The sequence below is a fragment of the Bos mutus genome, chromosome 15 (genome assembly GCF_027580195.1).
Source record: "Bos mutus isolate GX-2022 chromosome 15, NWIPB_WYAK_1.1, whole genome shotgun sequence".
Lineage (NCBI taxonomy): Eukaryota > Metazoa > Chordata > Mammalia > Artiodactyla > Bovidae > Bos > Bos mutus.
The window spans coordinates 32,831,399-32,856,631 of record NC_091631.1 but is presented as its reverse complement, the minus strand read 5'-3'; the positions used below and the strand labels follow the sequence as shown (position 1 = coordinate 32,856,631).

The 25,233-nt window shown below is 38.2% G+C and overlaps 2 protein-coding genes across 2 annotated transcripts; both read right to left on the bottom strand.

The window, feature by feature from the left end:
* Positions 1-715: 715 nt before the first annotated feature.
* On the bottom strand, positions 716-1,645 carry LOC102278614 (olfactory receptor 52E4). Its single transcript, XM_005896277.2, has one exon. It carries the CDS (start codon positions 1,643-1,645, stop codon positions 716-718), a length of 930 nt encoding a protein of 309 aa, XP_005896339.1.
* An 11,087-nt stretch (positions 1,646-12,732) lies between these two features.
* On the bottom strand, positions 12,733-13,671 carry LOC102278329 (olfactory receptor 52E8). Its single transcript, XM_005896276.1, has one exon. The coding sequence runs from the start codon at positions 13,669-13,671 to the stop codon at positions 12,733-12,735; it is 939 nt and encodes a 312-aa protein (XP_005896338.1).
* Positions 13,672-25,233: the final 11,562 nt, after the last annotated feature.

The following is a 25,233-nucleotide window of genomic DNA, read 5'->3' as shown; positions in this document are numbered from 1 at the left end:
TCTTTCATACTTTAATAAAACTCTGGTACACAAAAGCTCTTGAGTGATCAAGACTGGTCCCTGGTCCCAAAGCTAAATCTTCTTCTTTGGAGATCTAGAATCCGACACTGTTCACCATAAGCTATCATCTTGGGAGCTCATCCAGGATCTTCAAGACAAGGTAAGAACACTCAGAGCTCTAGCTTCTCTGCTTTCCCAGTATACACATTTTCTACTTTACTTTACTAACTCTCCGGTGTACTTGTGTAAATGAATGACACGCCCTGATACTGTTTACCATAAGCTATCATTATCTTCCTGTTTTGTTAGTCTTTGCTCAGTTACATGGGGGAGGTGAGCAGAGTGGACAAAAATGGTAGTTTGCTTAATCTGTTTACCCAAGTGGAGTTGCTCAGTCGTGTCCGACTCTTTGCGACCCCATGGACTGTAGCCCACCAGGCTCCTCCATCCATGGAGTTTACTAGGCAAGAGTACTGGAGTGGGTTGCCATTTCCTTCTCCAGGGGATCTTCCCGACCCGGGGATCAAACCAAGGTCTCCGGTATTGCAGGCAGACGCTTTACCGTCTGAGCCACCAGGGAATTCCGTTTACCCTAAACCATTTCCAATAAAAATGAAAAATCTGGAGAGTACTATACAATATAATGAAAGACTTAGATCTTAGATTATTAAAATTTGTGAATATATTTCCCAGTCATTTCACAGAGCTATTATTTCTATACAAATATTTTTACAACCCGCTCTCGGATTTGCTTTGTCCTGACTCCATAGATGACTGGGTTAAGGGCAGGTGGGACAACCACATATAGATTAGCCAAAAGAATGTGAATGTAGTGGGGAATATTATGACCAAAGCGGTGTGTCATAAAAGAAAAAAATGCTGGTGTGTAAAAGCACAGCATGACACAGACGTGAGAACCGCAGGTATTGAGAGCCTTCAGTCGGGCATCCTGACAGGGGAGGTGGAAAACAGCTTGAAGGATCAGTACATAGGAAGAGGCAATCAGAATCACATCTACAATAATATTAGAAATCACCATGAGCCCATAGATAACATTGATCTTAATGGATGCACAGGCCAATCGGGCAAGACCCATGTGCTCACAGTATGTATGGGGAACAATGTGGTGCCCACAGAAGGGCAGCCTCAGAATGAGAAACACAAATGGAGTCACAAGAAGTAAATTTCTGCCCACAACAACAGAGGCTAAAATGCCGATGGTTTTACTCGTGAGGATGGTGGTGTACTGGAGGGGGTTGCAGATGGCAACAAAGCGGTCATAAGCCATGGCCACCAGTAGAACAGTCTCCATTCCTGTAAACATGTGGATAAAGAACATCTGAGCAAGGCAGCCTCCAAAGCTGATCTCTTTGAGGTTGAACCTGAAGATGCCCAGCATTCTGGGGATGGTGGAGGTGGACAGACCCAGGTCAATCATGGACAACATGGCCAGAAAGTAGAACATGGGCTGGTGGAGACTGTGTTCAGTCTTGATCACATATAGAACAGTGATGTTCCCCACAAGGGCAATCAGATACACAACACAGAATGGGAAAGCAATCCAGATATGTACAGTCTCCAGCCCTGGTATTCCTAGCAGAAGAAAGAAGGGAGGATGGAACTGGGTGTCATTGATAGAAGGCATTCTCCTAGAGGTGTCATTGAAAATTCTTGTCAGAAAGTAGGATTACATTGTTTTTCTTATCAATGCGTCCTAGAAAGATGAAAAGACTTTTAATCAGTACACTGGAGGTTATGGTAAAAGTAGTTAATTTAGAAATATTAGATATTCTCCTGTTTCCTGAGAGTAGTCAACAGCTCTTTCAATAGAAGTTATTGTTCTGAGATTCATCAGTTCAGTTCAGTCCCTCAGCCATGTCCGACTCTTTGTGACCCCATGGACTGCAGTGTACCAGGCTTCAGTGTCCATCATCAACACCCAGAGCTTATTCAAACTCAAGTCCATTGAGTCGGTGATGCCATCCAACCATCTCATCCTCTGTTGTCCCCTTCTTCTCCTGCCTTCAATCTTTCCCAGCATCAGGGTCTTTTTAAATGAGTCAGTTCTTAGCATCAGGTGGCCAAAGTATTGGACTTTCAGCTTCAGCATCAGTCCTGCCAATTAATATTCAGGACTGATTTCCTTTATGATAGACTGGTTGGATCTCCTTGCTGTCCAATGGGCTCTGAATATTCTTCTCCAACACCACAGTTCAAAAGCATAAATTCTTCAGCACTCAGCTTTAGGCGCTATTACTTTTTCTTATATATGAGAATTTTGAAGGAACTGGCAGTATTTCAAAAAAGAGTGTATACTACCTTTAATGGTATTCTCTTCCTTTCCTTTTCCAAGAAGTTTTTTGGTTACTTTTGAGAAATTATTATACCTAGTGTTTTTCAAAGTGTGGTCTGGTGTTAAAGAATCCTAGGTCTAAATTAAAACTGCTGACTTATACCACTGTTTGTGTTTGATATTATACAAATATAGGGATTTCCCTCATGGATCTGTTGCAGCCAAATTATGGGAAGCAGGGCTTGCCTCATAGCTCAGTTGGTAAAGAATCTGCCTCCAGTGCAGGAAACCTGGGTTCTACCCCTGGGTCAGGAAGATCCCCTGGAGAAGGAAATGGCAACCCACTCCAGTATTCTTGCCTGGAGACACCCACAGACAGAGGAGCCTGGCGGGCTACAGTCCATGGTGTTACAAGAGTCAGACATGACTTAGCAACTAAACCACCACCAGTCAGATGGTCTCTCTTAGAATTTTCTTCTTTATCTTTATACTAGAAAGCCATTGCTATTTTTGATGCATGCTAATCTTATGGAATTAACAAGCATCAAAAATCTAATCTAAGATGCTAATCTTACTTTGGCCACCTGATGCGAAGAGCCAGCTCATTGGAAAAAACCCTGATGCTGGGACAGGTTGAGAGCAGGAGAAAGAGGTGACAGAGGATGAAATGGTTGGATGGCATCACTGACACAATGGACATGATTTTGAGCAAACTCTGGGAGATATTGAAGGACAGGGAAGCCTGGCATACTGTAGTTAATGAGGTTGCAGAGTCAGACATAACTGAGCAACTGAACAACAACAGGACAAATCTTATGAAAAGGTTTGGTTTCTGATCTGATGCCTCCAGATTCCTGTTTATTCTGTGATCCCTTGATGTTCTTACAGGAAGTACAATAATTTGCTTTTTGCTTATCAGCTAAATAATGTTCATATGCCTTTCATGCCTTAACTTATAACAAATTAACATGAAAAATTGCACTCATGTCCTGAAATTATGCCTAGCTTCAGGTTTATATAGATAAAATGCCTAGCAAATTTAAGTGACACTAAAATTAAAGCATTGTGAATGAATCTTTCTTGATGCTTAAAAATAATAAAGTTATATATTTTTAAGTTTTGGCATCTCTAGGATATTATACAACTCTGCAGCATCTAACATAGCATGATTTTATTTATAAATTTTTCTATTCCCTACCAACATAAATGCTGCTACTGGAGGTAACAAACCAGGAGTATTTACTTTACTATCCCTAACATTGCCATATGAGGATATGGCTCCCAGTTTTTCAGAATGTAGCCATTGAATAAAATAAGGATTTGTGTATGTGTATGTTTATATTTATGTATGGGTGAGAGAGAGAGTATGTGTGAATGTATGTGTAAGGGAGAGAGAAAGAGCAGAAATATTCTGCGTATAACTCAGTGACATATTACTGTTTTCTCACCTGTGGTCATCTGCTTTAATCCCATATGCTATGTCATGTTTTGTTTGTGTGGTGAGAATAGAAAATGGTTACTTTGGATAACTTCTCAGCAAAAAGGGAGACTGCTGTCCCATTCTCTCCTCATTTGCCTCTTCTCCTCCTTTCTGTAGCATCTCATTTCCCTCTTTCATGTATCCTTACCTTTCCAATATTTCCTCCTCCAAACCTTCCTTGGAACAGCGTATCACAGTATAAGCCCTGGTGCTAAAGATGGTGATGGGAACCCCAAGAAACCTCTGGGTTTCAGTCTGTCCTATCACATGGAGAAAAACTTTATAGTGAATGAGGGTGTCTCTAAGTCTAAGCATGTCCCAGAATCCCCGAGCTTAGCCTTCAAAGTCCTCTGGGCATAAACATGGGCTCATGGGTCATTAAATCCAGCTAACTCTTTGTTCTTCCCTACTCCATCTGCAGAGACACATCACCATACCAGACATAATTCCTTAGCTCACAGGAAGGGATGTGTCTTGTGCTATTAGGAAGGGAAACATCCAAAAGGGGGAGGAATCAGCACAGGGGATGACATTGACTCTGTCCATTTCAAAAGGCATGAAAGTATTAAATTTAGACCATTAAGTTTTCAAAGTGTGACTTCCTAGGGATCTATCCTTAGCATTGCGTCTTTTGCTTTGTTGAATATAAATATGTGAATCCTGATGCAGTTTGACAATGCTACAAGTGAATTTCAAAAGTTAAAGAAGATCTGTCAAGTAGATGCATTGGACTCTGTAACAGTAAATTTTGGTTTTGGGTAGTGCTCATCTTACCTGTAGAAAATGGCATCAACTTTCTTCCAACCCATTAAGACTCTCCTTCCTAAATTATAACTAATGGTAACAGGTAAAATCTTCAGAGAGGGGCTTTCTTATGTTTCAGTTCTCTGGGCAGAAGGCAAAAGAAATTCCACAATCTCCCAAGAAGACAGAATCCAGGTAGAGCTCAAATTCTAGAGTTTACTTAGAATTTACCTTTCTGGATGGTGATGGAGTTGACCTGAGAGTACCTGGATGTGCCATAGATCATGGTTTTCCTGAGTGCAGACAGAAAATTGAATATACTAGACAATCAGTTTTTCTTTTTTTATTTTCCAAGTTCAGACAATTTTTTGTTATTATGCAGAAGATAATGTTTGTGATAAAAACGATTCTGGTTCAATCTCATATGTTCCTGTTTTTTCACTGCTTCTCTTTTTAATTAATGAAACCTGTACTTCCAGTCTCCCCTATCACTTTCTCATGTTATCCATCCTCACCATTGTGTCAACATTTACCTTTCCAAATCAAGTCTGACTCTGTCAAATCTCCTGTTAAAATTCCTCCCTATGACTTTCATTTCTCTGGTGTGTATTATAGACTTTATTTGGTAAAGCATACTCAATATTGTTGCCAAGCCTTCAGTCAATACCTAATCAACATTTTAAACTTTAATTCTACATCATGAATCTTCAAAACAGTATGCTGTTTTGGTGATCAAAAGTCCTCTTTATGAAACCATTTATTTCAGTTTTCCTTCAACCCTCCCTTATTTACCATTTCCTTTATGAAGAGTCTGTATGAAGCAGATATGATCTGTATGTCTCCTGTATCAGTTTATGATACTATTATAACATGAACAAATTACTTTATTTGATTCTGTGTTTACTCCCTTTCCTGTTTTTCCCAATATTTTACTGTGATAGAAACACTTTACACAAAATTTTCTATCTTAACTATTTTTAAGTGTATTTCAGTAGTACTAATGTCACGCGAGTGTATGCTCCTCGGTTCTGTCTCGTCACAACAAAGATTTGGAGTGACGGACATTAAAGCCGCCTCAGTGTGTCACAGCTCTCAGGTCTTGGACAGACGGTGTTATACCTCTTAGACAAATCAGTGTTACAGCTCAGTGTTACAGCTCTATTTTATTTAGAAGATAGCAGGAAAATCCATCTTTGAGGTGTGAGGGTACATCGATCCAAAGACGTGAAGAGAAGAGTGCTCCAGCACGTGGGAGACAGACAGAGAGCTAGCTTTGGCTCCTCTTTTTATATGTTTTTTTCCCTGGGCCTGTCTTGTGTAAATTGGGCCAGCCAGGAGTATTGTTTGTTTTACCTGAGGCCCTCACTCCAGTCCTCAGACCTTCCTGTGTTCTATTTTCACTGGCTTTTCTCTTCCGTATCTTTTAGCCACTGTTATTCTGGACTCCTTTTTCCCTATTCTAACTACCTAACACTAAGTACATTCATATTGTTCCACTTTGTTAAAATAAAAACTATATCCATTAAACAATAACTCCTGATGATCTACTCCCCTCATTCCTTGGCAACTACCTTTCACTTTTTATTTTTTTATTTTTTCTGAGCTACTGAACTGAAATCTTATGTTTAATGCCTTTAAAACAAATAAGCAAACAAAAACACCAAAAAAACAAAGGGGCAGGGCAGGGGCCAACTTTTAGAAGAGATGTGTGCTCAGTCACTCAGTCATGTCCAACTCTTTGCAGTCCCATGGACTGTAGATTGCTAGGCTTCTCTGTCCATGGAGTTTTCCCTGGCAGAAAGGCTGGAGTGGGTTGCCATTTCCTTCTCCAGGGGATCTTCCCTCCCCAGGAATCAAACATACATTTCTTGAGTCTCCTGCATTGGCAGGTGGATTATTTACTACCAGTGCCACCTGAAATGATAGATATTTGATTACCTTGATTGTAATGATGATTTCAGGGGTATATGTGGATATCCATACTCATTAAATCAGAAGTTGTACAAGTTAAATATTTGCAGTTTTTTTTCTATCTCAGTTATATCTCAATAACACTGTTTTGAAAAAAGGAATCATTGTCAACCAAGAACTTTACAACCAAAAGTAAGGAAGGTGATAGAGAGACAATCATACCAACGTTCTGAATATATTGACAGTGTAGGCTTTCTTTTACACACACATCTAGTCTTGAAATTATGGCATTTCCTACACTCGAGTTCAGAATAATGTCCTTCTGAGAACTGCCTTTATTCAGCAGGATGGGAGGGACTTCCAAATACTTAGGTAGAAAGAGGAGATCTTCGAATATTCAGCAGAGGAAGTGGTGGAACTTTATTTCCTGTAGCTGGCAACTAGTATTAAGGGCTAATAAAATACTCTTTAAAGGGATCACAGTATCTGACCGACAACAATTAAGGACCATCATTTCGTGAAGGCTTTTTCTTTGCTCTTCTTAACTATTGACATTTAGTGGTTAACCTCCATTTTGTCACTATGACGAATGCTCTTAATTTAATATGAATATGCATATTAATATAGTATCATAGCTAGTAGATGAAGGCAGGGGTAGGGAAGGATGAATGAGTTTGATGGCAATGGATATAAAGGTACTTTAACTTCACTGTGGACCCCAGGTAACTGGTTTGGGTCTTGGGGCTGCTCATAAGATGCGGGAAAGGAAACCTACTCAAGTTCTGTGAGTAGGTGCATCTGTGCACCCTCCCTGGCAGTATTGGTGGAATGAACCAGGATCAATGGTGACTCTCGCCAAGCATGGTTGTTCTTTTAAAACATACAAGGTCATGTAAGTGTGACTATCTAATCCCTCATGTTTTCTTCATATCCTTGCTTTTCTTTCCTCTGTCCTTCGTTTCCCTAAATTTGTACTGTGATTTTCAACTAACTATAGCACATATTATTGTTGTTAGTCGCTCAGTTGTGTCCGACTCTTTGCGATCCCGTGGACTGTAGCCCACCAGGTTCCTCTGTCTATGGAATTCTCCAGGCAAGAATACTGGAGTGGGTTGCCATTTCCTTCTCCATTAGCATATATAATCCCTTATGATTTTACAGTTCTACCTCAAATTGTGATTCAAACCCACAGTTCTTTCCATTTTACCATAGCAGACTCCTCAGCTTAGAATTGAGTAAATTGCACAGTTTTTAAATAATCTTTTTTCTCCTAAGCCCCAGCATGTGGTAATTGCCATTCTACTCTCTGTTACTATGAGTTTGACTTCTTTTAATAAAGGTGCCACATAAAACCAAGATCATGCAATGCTTGTCTATGTGACTGGTTTATTTCGCTTAGCATAACTTCCTGTTTCTCCCATGTTGTTGCAATGATGGGATTTCCTTCTTTTCTAAGGCTGAATAATATTCCATTTTATACATAAACCAAACTTTAAAATGTCTGCATTGAAATTTTCAGTTCAGTCATTATATTCTTCAGTTCCAGTATTGCTGTTTAGTTCATTTTTATAGTATTTATTTGTTAGCCTTCTTATTTTATTCCCCATGGGCTGTAGCCCACCAGGCTCCTCCATCCATGGAATTTTCTAGGCAAGAGTACTGGAGTGGGTTGCCTTTTCCTTCTCCAGGGGATCTTCCCAACCCAGGGATTGAACCCAGGTCTCCCGCTCTGTGGGCAGATGCTTTACTGTCTGAGCCATCGGGGAATCCCTTATTTTATTCATGTGTTGTTTTCTTGATTGCATGTAGTTGTATATTTTCTCTTGTAGTACACTGAGCTTCTTTAAGATAATTATTCTGAATGATTTGTCCAGCAGTTCATGGGCTATCTCTTTAGGAACAGTCATTGGCACTTTATTAGTTACTTCATTGGTGTTTGTCTGATTCCTTGTGGTCTATATAGCCTAGAGTTGGTATGCACATTTGAAGAAACAAACATGCCTTCCAAGATGTACATTGGTTTTAGCAGGTAATGTTTTTCCCCTGCTGGGATCCTGGATCGATGGGACTGTTGCTGAGATCACTGTTGGATAAAAGTGGAACTAGGCCTTATGGCTATTATCTGGTCTGTAGTCAAGTTTGCAATTGGCAGGCTAGTTACCAGGTTGCAAGGGGGTGTAGTTTCCACTGGTTCTCTGAGAGTGCTTTCATTGGGTCACTGGGCTGATCTCTATTTGGGAAGAATTGCCCCTAGTCTGTGCTAGAGTGGAATGGCACCGGGGGTCATGATTAGGTCTGAAGCTGCCATATCTATCACATGGGGAACAGATAGGCTTGGTTCTTCATAGGCCCCCTGGCAGCAGTAGCTAGTGATAGAACTACATACAAGTGGGACTGGAGTTGAACTCAAAGGGGACAGGGGTGTTTCCAGTATGCAGTCAGAACCACGACATCAGGCCTGACACTGGTGTGCTGGTTTGCATTCCCATAACAGTCCTCCTTAATCATAAGCTCTACCTGGATTCCAAGCTCCCTCAAAGACATTATTTTTCTTCATGGATGGCTGCCAAATATTTGGTTCTCTGGGTGGACATAAGTTGGAGTATTCTTGGTTAAAAGTTTTTTTTTTTTTTTTAGCGTTTTGAATATGTCCTGCCACTTCTGATCTGCAACCTTTGTGCTGAAAAATCTGCTGAAAGCTTTATTGGGTTTCCCATGGGTGTTAACAAGTTGTTTTTCTCTTGCTTCTAAAATTTTCTTTATCTTTAACTTTTGACAGTTTAATTGTAATTGTGTCTTGGTGTGAATCTCTTTAGGTTTATCTTATCTGGAATTCTCTATGCTTCCTGGGGGCTTCCCAGGTGGCTCAGTAGGTAAAGAATCTGCCTGCAATGCAGGAGAAGCAGGAGACATGGCTTTTATCCCTGGGTTGGGAAGATACCCTAGTGGAAGGCATGGCAACCCACTCCAGTATTACTGTCTGGAGCATCTCATGGTCAGAGGAGTTGGTGGACTATAGTCCATAAGGTTCCTGGACCTGGATATGTGTTTCATTCCTCAGATTAGAAAAAAATATTCAAATAAGTGTTTGATCTATTTCTCCTTCTGGGACTTGTACAGAGCAAATGTTATTCTGCTTAATGACACATATTCTATTTCCCAATAATGCTATATACTTATTTTATTTCTAGATTATCATTAATTTCAGCACGTTTTTGAAGGAGAGCAGAAATGAGTATTTATGCTCAAAGTATATCTTGACACAGAAATGTAGGCAGAATTTTTTGACAAAAATTCAGTCATAAAATGTGTAACTTAAGTGAGTATTTGTCCCTCATTACTTTAAGACATAAAGAATATTTATCAATATTCTGGAATTTAATGTATGATTATGAAAACCTGTGGGCATGTTATTTTTTATTGTTCTCTTCTACTGTCACCTCAATATTAACTCTTCTGAGTTTGAAATATAATCATTAATAATATACTTTTCAATGTTGATTTTGTATATTAAATTAATAAGAATCACTAGGATAGGAATGTCATAGAATTAGGTGAATTGATTGCTGTGGTAATTTTCAATGTTAAATTTGAGCTTGGAGAACATTCTATTGATACTTAGGTCAGTCATCCTTTAAAAGTTTCATTTTAAATTATCATTCTTTCTTTTCTATTGACATTTTTGTAAACCATGAATACATTGTTTATACCTACTTCATCCATTTTATATATTCCTCTTATATTTACTTTTTCACATTCCAAAATTTTTAAGGTCCTTTACAATCCAATTTCTTTATTTGTTTTTTGAAGTTCATAAATAAGTTTCTTTTTTTCTTCTTATATATTCCAACACTTGAAGTCTTCTAGTTGAAAACCAATGAACAAAATAAATATTAACCCTGCTCTCTCTTGCTACTGTGTGGCTAAGTTGTGCCCCATGTCTCTCTCTTGTATCTCATACCTGATATCTTCCCTTTACTTGCATTATAATTATCCAAATTACAGTTCTCCTTGAGTCATAAAATTATCAGAAATCAACTTTGTGCTTCACTAATTGTCTATGTCCTATCTTTCCTAAATGCTAATGTGACATAAGATTTTCTAAACTCCCACATAATCATTTTACTCACCAGTTTATAAACTTCAATTTCTAAATGAATAAACTTCAGGCTACTAATCACACCTTTTTAATCTTTTCAAAGTATGGCTCAATTGTTCATAACATTTTGCTATATTAAGTCACTCAGTCATGTCCAGCTCTTTGCAACCCCATGGACTGTAACTCGCTAAGCTCCTCTGTCCAAGGAATTTTCCAGGCAAGAATATTGGAGTGGGTTGCCATTTCCTTTTCCAGGGGATCTTCCTGACTCAGGGATCAAACCCATGTCTCCTGCATTGGCAGGTGGATTGTTTACCACTCTGCCACCTGGGAAGAAACATATTCTTTTATTATCTCTGTTTTTAACTAAATTGCTTTATCAATTGCTAAAACATATGTCTTATAATGATTTTCATGCATTCCACAGCATTTTTAAACTCCAAGAAGGAAGAATGTTTCATTACCACAAAATACATAGTGTTAAATTTACCATTTCATGAATGAAAGTGTTTATAGGAGGTTAGACTTATGAAAAACTTGATAGAATCAGAAACTTGAGAACATGGAAAGGGAAGAAAACACTACAAAAATGTCAATAGAAAAGAAAGAATGATAATTTAAAATAAAACTTTTAAAGGATGACTGACCTAAGTATCAATAGAATATTCTCCAAGCTTAAATTTAACTCAAGCTCAAAAGAATTAGTCTAATTCTTATCATTTGCTTGATTATACTTTGGTAAAAATTTTGCTATTTACTTTTAGACAGTACTTTATTTTCAAAATTAAAAAAAATTATGGGAGAATATTTGTTTTACAATGTTGTATTACTATCTGCTGTACAGCAAAGTGAATCAGCTACATATTTATATATATTCCCTTTTATGGATTTCCTTTCCATTCAGGTCCATTTAGGTCTCTGTGTTATACAGTAGGATTTCACTAGTTATCTATTTTATGCATAATATCAATAGTGCATATATGTCAATCCCAGTCTCCCAATTTATCCTACTCCCTCTTCCCCCTTTGTATCCATACATTTGTTCTGTTGACTTAGAATATATTCACAACTTAAAAGTTCAGAGTTATGTTTTATTTGGCAGGAATTTTTAGGACTTCAAGCCAGTAGGCAGTATCTCAAGTAACCCTAATAGAACTGATCCAAGGAGGCAAGCAGGGGAGGGGGGCCAGGAGATACAGAAGTTTTGAAACAAAGGTAGTCTGATCACCAAAAGATTGTTGTTAATTTAAAAAAAAAAAACAACTGATTTGAGATCTTAAAAAAATATTAAAAAAATAAAAAATAACAGATATCCAAAGTTAAGAAATTTAGTGCTTTTCTGTTTTTCTATGTATGGGAAAGTGCAAGAGTCTAGGCTAACTGAAATCATTCTTTTGGTATGCACCTTAGTCATCTGGGGCCAGTAATCTGTGTTTTCACATTCAGAATTTCTTCGTGGCTCACTCTGAGGAGTGGCTGCAGTCTGATGGCTGCTAGACAGCAGGTATTCTTTTACTTCCTGAGTTCCCTCAAGGCTCGCCAGCTCGTTTATAAAAACTTTGCATTTTACTTCCTACTCATCATGTGATCTCATTGAATATCCTTATGAAAGAAATCTTATTACTATCTGAAAGAGATCTAGAGCACCTTACAGTTTTAACAGAAAGCTATTTCTTCAATGAATAAAATCTCTCCTCCTTGAGATTTACTCTTGCATGGCATATTCTATGCCTGGGTCATTAGTGAATATCATTGCAAGTATACATTGAGACACACACAAACACACATGCCTGCAACAGTTACAACCAATATTTCTTTTCTATGTCTACATATAATCTATATGGTATTTATACAACTTTAAGGGACTTCCCTGATGACTCAATGGCTAAGAATCCACCTGCAGTGCAACAGACACAGGAGAGTACAATCCCTGGATCAGAAAGATCCCCTGGAGGACGAAATGGCAACTCACTCCAGTATTCTTGCCTGGGAAATCCCATGAATAGAAGAGCCTAGTGGGCTGCAGTGTATGGGGTCTTAAAGAGCCTAAGTGACTAAGTTCAAGCATACACACACACACACACACACACACACACACACACACACAGCTAATTTGGGTGAAATACATTGCTTTATTTAATCACAAATGTCAGTCTTCCTAGACTTTATACGTTTCTAAGCTGAATGAATTACCTCTAATTCAATCTATTTTTTTTTAACAAATATACTTTGTACACGCTCCTGGATTTGCTTGGTCCTGATTCCATAAATGACTGGGTTGAGCGCAGGGGGGACAACTACATAGAGATTAGCCAGAAGGATATGGATATACTGGGGGATGCTATGGCCAAAACGATGAGTGAGGAAGGAGAAGAGAGCTGGACCAAAGAAGGCTAAGATAACACAGATATGAGAACTACAGGTATTTAGAGCCTTTAGGCGGGCATCTTGGGAAGGGAGATGAAAGACAGTATTCAATATCCTAGCATAGGAGATAATGATAAGAAGCACATCCAGAAACAATATAGAAATATTCCCAAGACCATAGTAGACATTAGCACTAATGCTGGCACAAGCCAGACGAGCCACTCCCATGTGCTCACAATAGGTATGAGGAATGATTCTGTGTCCACAGTAAGGCAGTCTCAGGAGGAGAAAAATGATGGGGGCAATCATGCATAAACTTCTTAGAACTACCACCATACCAATCATACCAATAACTCTATTGGTGAGGGTCATGCTGTACCTGAGGGGATTGCAAATAGCCACATAGCGATCAAAACCCATGGCAAGAAGTACAATGCTCTCCATGACTGTAAAAAAGTGGATAAAAAAGACTTGAGCAATACAGCACCCAAAGCACAGCTCCTGAAGGCTGAACCAGAAGATACCCAGCGTCTTGGGGATGGTAGCAGTAGAAAGACTCAGGTCAATCACTGACAGCATGGCCAGAAAGTAGAACATGGGTTGGTGAAGGCTACGATCTGTCCAGATGACAAGCAGAATAATAATATTCCCAATGAGAGCAATCAGATACACGACACAGAAGGGAAAGCCAAGCCAGATCTGTGCAACTTCCAACCCTGGAATCCCCAGCAATAGGAACGAAGAAGGATGTGACTCAGTGACATTGGGAGAGGACATTCTTCTTCAGGTGGCATGATTTTTAAAAATTGTTGATGATTACCATTGGACAGTCCACAGTTAACTGATATCTATAAAGATTAAAAATAAAAAAATCCCAAACAAAGGATTGGTATTAGGAATAAGTTTCTCTAAATGTCTTTGATTATTATTTTTTTCTTTTCCAGTTCTCCATACATAATCCTAGTGACTCTTCTCACCTGTACCATAAGTATGAGAGTTGAAGTGTCAAATAGAAGTTAACACCATTTTTCTCTTAAACTTATGGGTTCAGAGTAGATAAATGCACTAACTCTCCTCTTCTCCAAGAAATAAATACTATTAAGCAATAATAAAATTGATAATAATAGCAATAACCACCAGAATAATAACATCTATCTTGAATTGGTTACCTACTATTTTTCAGACATTATTCTTAATATTATGTGCTTATATTATCTCATTCAGTTCTCCCCACAACTTTATGGCACAAGTTTTACTGGTCTCTGGTTTATGAAAGTAAAAGGTTTTGAGAAGTTGGTTAACTTATACCATTGCTTACAGGGCTAATTATCATCAGAATCAAGATTTGAAATTAGTTTGGAAGTAGGTTTTGTGACATTGATCTGGACCTATATTTGCAAACTTGTCATTAGAGGTAGTGAAAGAGGGTACAAAGAAAAGTAAGAGATAAGGAAGAATAAAAGGAGTTGGTTCAGTCAAAAATATCTCAAAGAAGAATAAATCTGAAATATTTACACTATCAGATATTGAAAATTTCCATAAAGCTATGATATATCACAGTGTTACTGGCAAAGTAAAAATGTAGAAAAAGAGACAGTGGAACAGAATTGAGAACCTAGAAGCAGATCCACACAATATTTGGGGTCCAGATATCTAAATTTCAGATATCTCCAAGTAGGAATTTAAGATAAATCATCAAGAGGGGAATGATAATCCATGAAGTTTCCTCTCAGAATGAAGTTCATTTTTAAGAACCTGTCGACTCCATTAACTGTTGAGAGAAATGTCGAGACATCAGATCTGAGAAAGCTAAACTGCAAAGTTAAGGCACAGTTCCTAAGACAGTCCTTCCTTCTGCCCAAACTTCAAGTATATGGGTTTCCCCAAACTATACTTGGGTTCAATAATTTACTAGAAGGGCTCATAGAATTTACTGAAAACTATGATATTCATGGTTAGAGTTTATTCTAGAGAAAGATTATAACCAGATAAAGGAAGAAAGGCTTAGGGAAGAGGGTGAGGTTTCCAAACATGAAACATCTATTGTCCTTTCACGTAAAGTCAGGATGAACTACCCTCCTGGCATTGATATGTGGCAATGTGCATTGAGCCAGTGTGCCAACCAGGAAAGTTCACTTGACCTCTTGTTTGGACTTTATATTGAGGTTTCATTACATATACTTGATAGATTTTTTGCACACATGGTTGGACACCCATTGACTGATGCCACATGACCCAAATCTCCCATCCTATTATATTGTTGGTCTTTATGGCAGGGTCAACCCCCACACTCAGGTCTGGTTTGGCCAGCCCTCACCTTAAATAAAGACACTGCTATCAGATATGACATAGATTACTTCATGGAAGCCAAGAGCAAAGGCCAGACCTTTCTCTGGGCAAAGCCAAATTCTTTACTCACATCTGTTCATTTAGTTCCAAAGATATTTTTTTACTATTGCTGTAGTTATGCTTTCCACTTCATGCTTCATATTGGGCCATGCCATCAAATCGTTAATTCAGGTCTCCAAATGATCAAGTTTGAATTCAGTTTAATCCCTTTGAAATATAAAGCAGGAGAAAAAAATCAACAGCTGATCATATTGTATGCTTTCTTTTTTTTTTTTTTTTTAACATTTTGGTATGTAGGGAGTCACTAAGTATAAGGGGATTCAAGTTCATCGCTCTAGTCTTATTTGCCTACTCAGCTTTTTTTTCACTTTGTGTTTTTGTGTTTTTTGTGTTTTTTTTTCACTTTGTGTTTTGTGTTCACATACTACATTATCATGGTACTATGTGTAGGAAAAAGAAGCAAAAGCATATAATATTTAATATTACTCATCTTGTGGCATGAAACAGAGTCCTGAGTCTGTTCTTACTGGCCTTGTGACCTTAGGTAAGTTGCACTATGTTCTGTGTTTTAATTTTATTTAGAAATAAGCACAGTCATACTTACCTCATATTGAGTGGGATAGGGAAGGCTGCAATATTATAGGTGTCCAGCAGGTACTTTCTCTCCAACTTCTTCCCATGTTAGTCCTCCCGGTATCTCTCCCCAGACCACCGATATGTGCCATTTTATTCCTTACTCCAATACTCAAGGTCTTAACTTGATTTCTGTGAATCAGAATCCCAATCTTAGGCATGTATTATTCAGATCTATCACGGGCACTTACCAGGTACTCTGTCTTCTGTCGTAGGGGATCACGTAGCAACTGAAAATTCAGTTATTAACATTTTTTAGGTCAGACCCTTGATACATCCCAGAAGTTGTTAACAAATGTTTTCGTGCCTGTGTGTTGAGGAGGATTTGCCATGTCATCTCTAGATGCCAGAAAGTCTGAGGCACTGAAATTAAAATGAATAGGAATTCCCTTTGGTCATTGCTCCAGCTAAAGAGAAGCTCTAGGGAAATCTTAGTGACCTTGCTGCTTGTTATTTGGTCAACTGTCAATTCTTGCTATTTTACATAGTATTAGTGATCCATCATATTTAATCATTTTTCCTCCTTTATTTCTTATCCTGTACTCCTTTAGGTCATAAAATGCTGGGACTAATTTTTTGAACTCTGTTGGGCATCTATATAACCAGAAATTCTTTTTTTAAATTGTAGTAAAATACACATAACATAGAAATTGACCATTTTAACCACACCAGTTCAATTCCTGGGTCAGGAAGATCCGCTGGAGAAGGGATAGGCTACTCAGTCCAGTGTTCTTGGGCTTCCCTTGTGGCTCAGCTGGTAAAGAATCTGTCCATAATGTGGGAGGCCCTGGGTTCGATCCCTGGGTTGGGAAGATCCTCCGGAGAAGGGAAAGGCTACCCACTCCAGTATTCTGGCCTGGAGAATTCCACGGACTGTATAGTCCATGGGGTCACAAAAAGTCGGACATGACTGAGCAACTTTCACTTCACTTCACTTCAACCATTTAAAGTGTGCAATTCAGTGGCACTTAATACATTCACAGTGGCAACTATCACTATCTAGTTTTTGTACAATTTTCATCACTCTAAAAGAAAACCTGGTACTCATCAAGCAACCACTCCATGTTCTCCCCTTTCTCCACACCGTGGAAGCCACTAATCTGTTTTCTGCACATGTGTGCGTGCTAAGTCATTTCAGTCATGTCTGACTCTTTGCAACGCTATGGACTGTAGCCCATCAGGCTCATCCAGCCATGGGAATCTCCAGGCAAGGATACTGGAGCGGGGTTGCCATGCTCTCCTTGAGGGGATCTTCCTGACCCAGGGATCGAACTGGTGTCTCTTTAGTCTCTTGCATTGACAGATGGGTTCTTTACCATTGAGCCTCCTGGGAAGCCCAATCTGCTTTCTAGCTCTATGAATTTTCTCCAGGAATCAATTCTACATATTTCATATAAATGGAATCATATATATGAGACTTTTGTACCTAGTTTTTTTGCTTAAAAGCGTAATACTTTTAAGTTGAACCCTTGTTGCAGTGTATGTCAGTACTTCATTCCCTTTTTATGGCTAAACAATGTTCCATTGTATGCATATACCAATTTTGTTTATACACTCATAGTTTGGCTATTGTCAATAGTGCTGCTACATACATTCTTATATAAGATTTGTTTGAATACCTGTTTCAAATTCTTTAAGTGTATACCAAGGAGTCGAATATTGGGGTCTTATGATAATTCTATGTTGTCATTTAGTTGCTAAGTCATGTCCAACTCTGCAACTCCATGCGCTGTAATCCTCAGACTCCTTTGTCCAAGGGATTTTCCAGGCAAGAACACTGGTGTGGGTTGCCATTTCCTTCTCCAGGGGATCTTCCCAGCTCAGGGATACAACCTGCGTCTCCTGCAGCAGCTGCATTGGCAGGTGGATTGTTTACCACCGTACCACCTGGGAAGTCCAATTCTATGCTTAACTTTTTAAAATTGGAATATAGTTGATTTACAATATGATATTAGTTGCAGGTGTACACATAGTGATTCAAAAATCTTATATACTCCATTTATAGTTATTTAAAATGTTGGCTGAATTTCTTCTGTTGTACAGTATGTCCTTATAAAACTTGTTTATTTTATCCACAGCAGCTTGTAGCTCTTAATCCTCTACACTTATCTTGTCTATCTCCTTCTCTCTTCCCACTGATGTATACTAATTTATTTTCCATATCTGTGAGTTTCTTTCTTTTTTAAAATATTTGCTATTTTAATTTTTAGATTCCACATATGTGATAGCAACAGTATTTGTCTTTTTCTGACTTATTTCACTCAACATAAAACACCCTAAGAACACTCTCAAATAGTCTTTGACATAAATTGTAGCAATATTTTTTTGAATCTGTCTCCTAAGGCAAAGGAAACAAAAGCAAAAATAAACAAATGGGACCTAATTAAACTTAAAGGCTTTTGCACAGCAAGGGAAACTGTTGACAAAACAAAAACACAACTTGCAGAATGGGAGAAAATATTTTCAAATTATATGACTGATAAGGAGTTAATATTCAAATTATATAAACAGCTCATACAATTTAATATAAAAAATAAACAACTGGATTAAAAGATGGGTAGAAGACCTCATAGATATTTTTCTAAAGAAGATATACAAATGGCCAACAGGCACATGAGAAGAAATATTCTTTTTATCATTACTTAGCGTCATTAATTATTATAGAATTGCAAAGCAAAACCAGAATGAGGTATCACCTCACAGTTGTGTTTTGCTGAAAGTTTTCACTTTCGTCTCAGGTTCAAAGGATTTGTCAACAAAATAAGTCACTCGTTATCTGCAAATAAATAGTACAAATATTTATTAGAGAATTATCTAGCTTACTTTCAATATACTAACATTAAAAGAAAAGAGAAATAGAACAGAGGATACATCACCAAATTGGGTTTTGACCAACATCCAGACTTAATCAGCTCTGGGAAGTCCCATGTCACAGCACATCTGGAGTCCCAATTAGGAAAGGGTCCCAAGCAGTGCATCAGCTCATCCTCTGTAGTCCCCTTCTCCTCCTGTCTTCAATTTTTCCCAGCATCAGGGTCTTTTCAAATGAGTCAGTTCTTCGCATCAGGTGGCCAAAGTATTGGAGTTTCAGCTTCAGCATCAGCATCATTCCTTCTGGTGAATATTCAGGACTGATTTCCTTTAGGATGGATGGTTGTAAGCCTGGTTTCATGTTAATGCTGTTTGTTTTGTCTAGTAAAACTGGGAATGTTGATAAGCCTGGGATTTGGTTGGCCAGGCCCCCTTCAGAATCTTGGGAACAATCTCAAGATTCCTCCCCTAATTTATCTAAGGTACTGCAAGTCTTACACTCACAGCAAGCAGTCACTCACAGTCGTTCCCAGTCAAGGCAGTGTCCAGGCAGATTAGAAGCAAGGTTAGAGACCTGTTCTGCTTTGTCTCTGAAGCCTGCTAAGTCACTTCAGTTGTGTCCGACTGTGTGCAACCCCATAGCTGGCAGCCTGCCAGGCTCCCCCATCCCTGGGATGCTCCAAGCAAGAACACTGGAGTGGGTTGCCATTTCCTTCTCCAATGCATGAAAGTGAAAAAACAAAGTGAAGTCGCTCAGTCGTGTCCGACTCCTAGCGACCCCATGGACTGCAGCCCACCAGGCCCCTCCATTCATGGGATTTTCCAGGCAAGAGTACTGGAGTGGGTTGCCATTGCCTTCTCAATCTGAAGCCTGAACAAGACTATTTTTAAAATTTCCATAACAACTTGTCAGAATAGTTATCATCAAAAACCCGCAAATAACAAGTGTTGACTAGGATGTAGAGAAAAGGGGACCCTGGTACACTGTTGGTGGGAATATAAATTGGTGCAGCCACTATGGAAAACACATTGGAGGTTCTTTGAAAAATTAAAAATAGAATTGCCATATGAGTCACCAATTCATTTATGAATATTTACCTGAAGAAAACAAAAACCTTAATTCAAATATTATATGCACTCTAAATTTCATTCCTGAACATGGAACAACAGACTGGTTCAAAATCAGGAAAGGAGTACATCAAGGCTCTATATTGTCACCCTGCTTATTTAACTTACAGGCAGAGTACATCATGGGAAATGTCGGGCCAGATGAAGCATAAGCTGGAATCAAAATGCTGGGAGAAATAATATCAATAATCTCAGATACGCAGATGACACCACCTTTATGACATAAAGTGAAGAAGAACTAAAGAGCCTCTTGATGAAAGTAAAAGAGGAGAGTGAAAAAGTTGGGTTAAAACTCAACATTCAGAAAACTAAGATCATGGCATCCAGTCCCATCACTTCATGGCAAAGAGATGAGGAAACAATGGAAACAGGGCTTTTTCCAATTTCTGTTGGGCTCCCAAATCACTGTAGATGGTGACTGCAGCCATGAAATTAAAAGATGCTTGCTCTTTGGAAGAAAAGCTATGACCAACCTAGATGGCATATTAAAAAAGCAGAGACATTGCCGACAAAGATCTGTATAGTCAAAGCTATGGTCTTTCCAGTTGTCATGAATAAATGTGAGAGTTGGACTATAAAGAAAGCTGAGCACCAAAGAATTGATGCTTTTGAACTGTGGTGTTGGTTAAGACTCTTGAGAGGACAGCAAGGAGATCCAACCAGTCCATCCTAAAGGAACTCAGTCCTGAATATTCATTGGAAGGACTGATGCTGAAGCTGAAACTCTAATACTTTGGCCATCTGATGGGAAGAACTGACTCATTTGAAAAGACCCTGATGCTGGGAAAGACTGAAGATGGGAGGAGAAGGGGACAACAGAGGATGAGATGGTTGGATGGCATCACTGACTCGCACATGAGTTTGAGTAATCTCCAGGAGTTGGTGATGGATAGGAAAGCCTGGTGTGCTGCAGTCCATGGGTTGCAAAGAGTCGGACACAACTGAGGGACTGAACTGAACTGAACTGGACTTTCATTCCAACATTATTTATGACAGGCAAGATTTTGAAGCCATCTAAGTGTCTATGGATAGATGAATGGTAAAGAAGATATGGTATACATATACAATGGAATGCTACTGAGCCATAAAAAATCAAGTCTTTTCATTTGTGACAACATGGATGTATCTGCTGCTGCTGCTGCTAAGTCACGTCAGTCGTGTCCAACTCTGTGCGATCCCATAGACGGCAGCCCACCAGGCTCCGCCGTCCCTGGGATTCTCCAGGCAAGAACGCTGGAGTGGGCCACCATTTCCTTCTCCAATGCATGAAAGTGAAAAGGGAAAGTGAAGTCGCTCAGTTGTGTCCGACTTCTTGAGACCCCATGGACTGCAGCCCACCAGGCTCCTCCGTCCATGGGATTTTCCAGGTAAGAGTACTGGAGTGGGGTGCCATTGCCTTCTCTAATGGATGTATCTAGGGTTTGTTATATGAAGTGAAGTAAGTCAGATAAAGAAAGATAAACACAGTATCATGTCACTTGTATGTGGAATCTAAAAACAAAACCAAGCAAAATGAAAACAGACTCATAGATACAAATAACAATTATTCGTATTAGTTTAGTTTAAACTATTAGATTAGTTACCAGAGGGGGATAATGTTGCAAGGGTTGAAACAAGTGGAGGGGATTAAGTACAAATCCCTGTTATAAAATAAGCCTTATGCAATATACAACATAAAGAATGTGGTCAATAATATTGTAGCAACTTTGTATGGGGACAGATGTTTACTAGACTTATTGCAGTGATTATATCATAATTTTGCAAATTTTAAATCACTATGTAGTGTAAGATACCTGAAACTAAGATAATATTGTATGTCAAGTGTATTTCAATAATAGTAATAATAAAGAATTCTTTGGAGTCTATTAACTGCATCAAATCCCCTAAGATACTATTGGGACCCATCCCAGGGGATGTGGGTTTTAATATAAGTGTAAATATCTCCCACTTAGCATAATAAATGGTATGCCAAGGGATGTTTCTTAGAGACCATGGTAAGTTATATAATGGTTAGGCTGTGAAAATATCAAGATGAATGGGGAAAGAGCTTATGCCAAAATAATATGGAGAGTTGGAGGAAAAGTGAAGGTAAAAAAAAGATGAAATGAGAATGCACACTCACAATCTCCTGAGGCTACACTTTTACCTACATGTTCTTATACCTTTGATTGTGCAAAATCTCATTTGGAAAATGTGGAAGGAGATGCACCAATATAGCCTGCATTGATTTAGCTATTGTTTCTGATCTAGTTTGCAATTGTATGTATGTGAATAGCAGGAGGTCAAGGAGTACTTTTCTCTGTTTTCTAGAACTGCTTTTGAATTCATGAATTTGTTAATAAATGAATCTTGAAGCATAGCTCTGGAGAACAGATTGGATGAAAATAAGACTTAGGGCTAGGTTGATGAAGCATCTGAGAAAGGAAATAGCAGGATTACCATGAGGTGACAAAATCAGGCCAGGACAAGAAGAAGGTATGCATGCTCCTTGTGCTCATCAGTTCTGGGAAATGGGAATGTGGATAGTTGGGGTCTGCTGGTGGTTGGTGGAATAGAGTAAGTAGACACCATGTCAAAGAGAGCCAAATATACTCTCATGTAGAACTTTAAAGTTAGAAGGTAAATGAGGGATTGGGACCAGTCTTAATTCTGAACCCAGAGAAATTGAAAGATATATGAATGTATATTGAAATAACAGGTCAGTATACATTATAAAATGATTAAATAATTTTTTGACTTGTTAAGTGTTTACAGACTGGAAATGATGTTGACTCTGAGAGGAGGTAAGCATCCATTTTCAAGTCCACTTAAAAAACTCACAGAAATAAGTGGAATAATTGGTTTTCTTGGGATGTAACTATTTATTTTCTAAAGTTTTGCTGTGTGGTGCCCTTAAGAAAGACTAAGACATCAGATAATTAAGAATTTGGTCATTAATCTACTGGATTTCTGGATAAGGTCATTGAGAGAATATGTTATTCCTTTTTGATGTTATTTCTGTCCACTGTGCTTTCATTTTCACTTTATTCTTACTCTTCACTCCATTTAAAATAAAACACATTTTGTTCTTTGGCTGAAGAACAGTTCTGTGAATCTTAGCCTAAGCCTAACCACCTTCATGCAATTTTTCTGACCCATTTCTATACCAAAGCATTCTGTGCATACTTCTAAATTGAACTTAGAATACAATTTCCAAATTTCATCTTTGGAGTTTTATCTCCCTTACTGCTCAATGGTCTCATTGAAGGTATGTGGTTAATTTTATTCAAACTTGTATTCAAATTCCCTAACCTAGGTTGGTACACAGAGGACCTCTTAAGTACTTGATGGACTAAGTTGAGAGAGTACGTCTCCACTTGGGCTTCCCAGGTGGCCCAGTGGTAAAGAATCCATCTGCCAAGTGAGGAGATTGAGGAGACATGGGTTGATCCCTGGGCCAGGAATGTCTCATGGAGAAGGAAATGGTAACCCACTCCAGTGTTCTTGCCTGGAAAATCCCACGGACAGAGGAGTCTGGTGGGCTACAGTCCATGGGGTCAGACAGAGTTGGACATGACTGAGCACGGACACACCTCCCCACTTACCTTATATATTCTTACTAATGAAAGACAGTAGCTGTCTCTGAAAGCTTAACATGACAAAATTGAGAACCTCAACTGTCTTCTCCTCAGCCCTAGTAGTCCAATTTTACCCCACAGGTCTATTATATAACATAGCATATAAATATATATATATATATTTCCTGGGAGGATTTCCCAAAGTATCAAATTATCTCTCATTTTTACTAGTCTTCATAGGCTTTAAAGGACACAGCAAATCTTGACATAGGTCAAAGTCAACAGATGTATTTACCTTCTTGTGCATTTATCTCTGATGGATGCTTCTCAACTTTGACTTCCCTCAATATTCAAACATTCCTAAATTTGAATCAAAACTTTCCATATAATTGCACACATCAAACATCCGCATTTTCTATAGAACTAGTTTTCCCCACAAAATCTTCCTTTTTTTGCTTCAAATATTTATTTATTATAACTAAGTTCAGAATTCCCATGTATTCTGGATGAGTGCTATGAAACAAAATCACTTGATAATTCTTTTCAATGTCACTATAAGGAAGGTATCCGTAAAGACATGACCACCAGGATAGAAAGAATCCTATGAGGAAGTAAGATTTAGGGTTTCTAAAATGCTCTGCCCTCTCCCCATGGTTACAAGGTAGAAATATATTTGAAAGTTGCCTAGTCCAAAATATTTAATCTCTGCTCCCTCAGCTGGGCTGTATGTGGACAATGTCTTTACTGAATATGTTGAGTTATGAACTCTCTAAATGATAGGCTTATTTAGATTAGAATGATCTTTCAATTCATGTTTCATCATAACTAAAAAAATACTCTGTCAAGTATTTCCCTCTCTTTGATCCATTTTCAAATTTCATGGGTACTTTAAAAAAAATTATGATGAGAACTGAGTTGTTTATTTTCTAAAATAGGACATAGAAATTTCTTGTCCTGTTTCTTCTTCAGCAATTCATCTATTTGTGAAGTTTTAAAATTAATTTTTATGTGGTAGAATTTTTCATTCATATATGTAAATAAAAATAAATTGTTTCTTCTGCCCTAAAAAACCAGACCATCTATTATTCACAAACACCACAAAAATGCATAAACATACATACAAGATTATTCACATTATATTTTGAGGGGTTTTTAGATTCCCTAATAGGGTAATAGTTGAGATTACAAGTACCAAAGAAATCACCATACACCCTAAGCAAAAAATATATGGAATGCTATCACATACATAGACTCTGGAATTTTATTCTTTCTACTTATTTCTGGCTATACTTCAGATTTTTAATTTTCACTGTGCAGAGGATATTATTCTGCCCTCTCTTGTTCATATCAGTTTTTTATTAGGGAAAGCGGCAATAAAGTAAGGTAATTTCTATTCCTGGTGCCATACGATGCTCAGGAGAGGCTAGCAAAAAATAAGGAATGGGAGTGTACTTAACCTTGTTTCTTTTTTCAAAAATTTGATATAATTGATACATAGTGTTGCGTTATGTTCAAGGTATACAGTGTTGATTTGATACATTTGTATATCACAATATGACTACTGCCATAGCTTTAGCTATCACTCCTCTCACATCACATAGACTTTTTTTTTGTGAAGAGAACATTCAGTCTGTTAGCAATTTTGAAGTATGTAATCAGTATTGCTGACAAAAATTATTTATCTTATTTTTTTTAATAGAAACAAAGGATGATTAAAATGTTCTTTTGCATCTTAACAGGAGTCTGAAAAAATGGAGACATGGAGGAGGGATCACTGACTGGAAGCCAACAATTGTTTCTGATATGGACAACAGACAAATTGTGGCAGGAATGATGGGGCAGAATAATTGTGGCAGAAAAA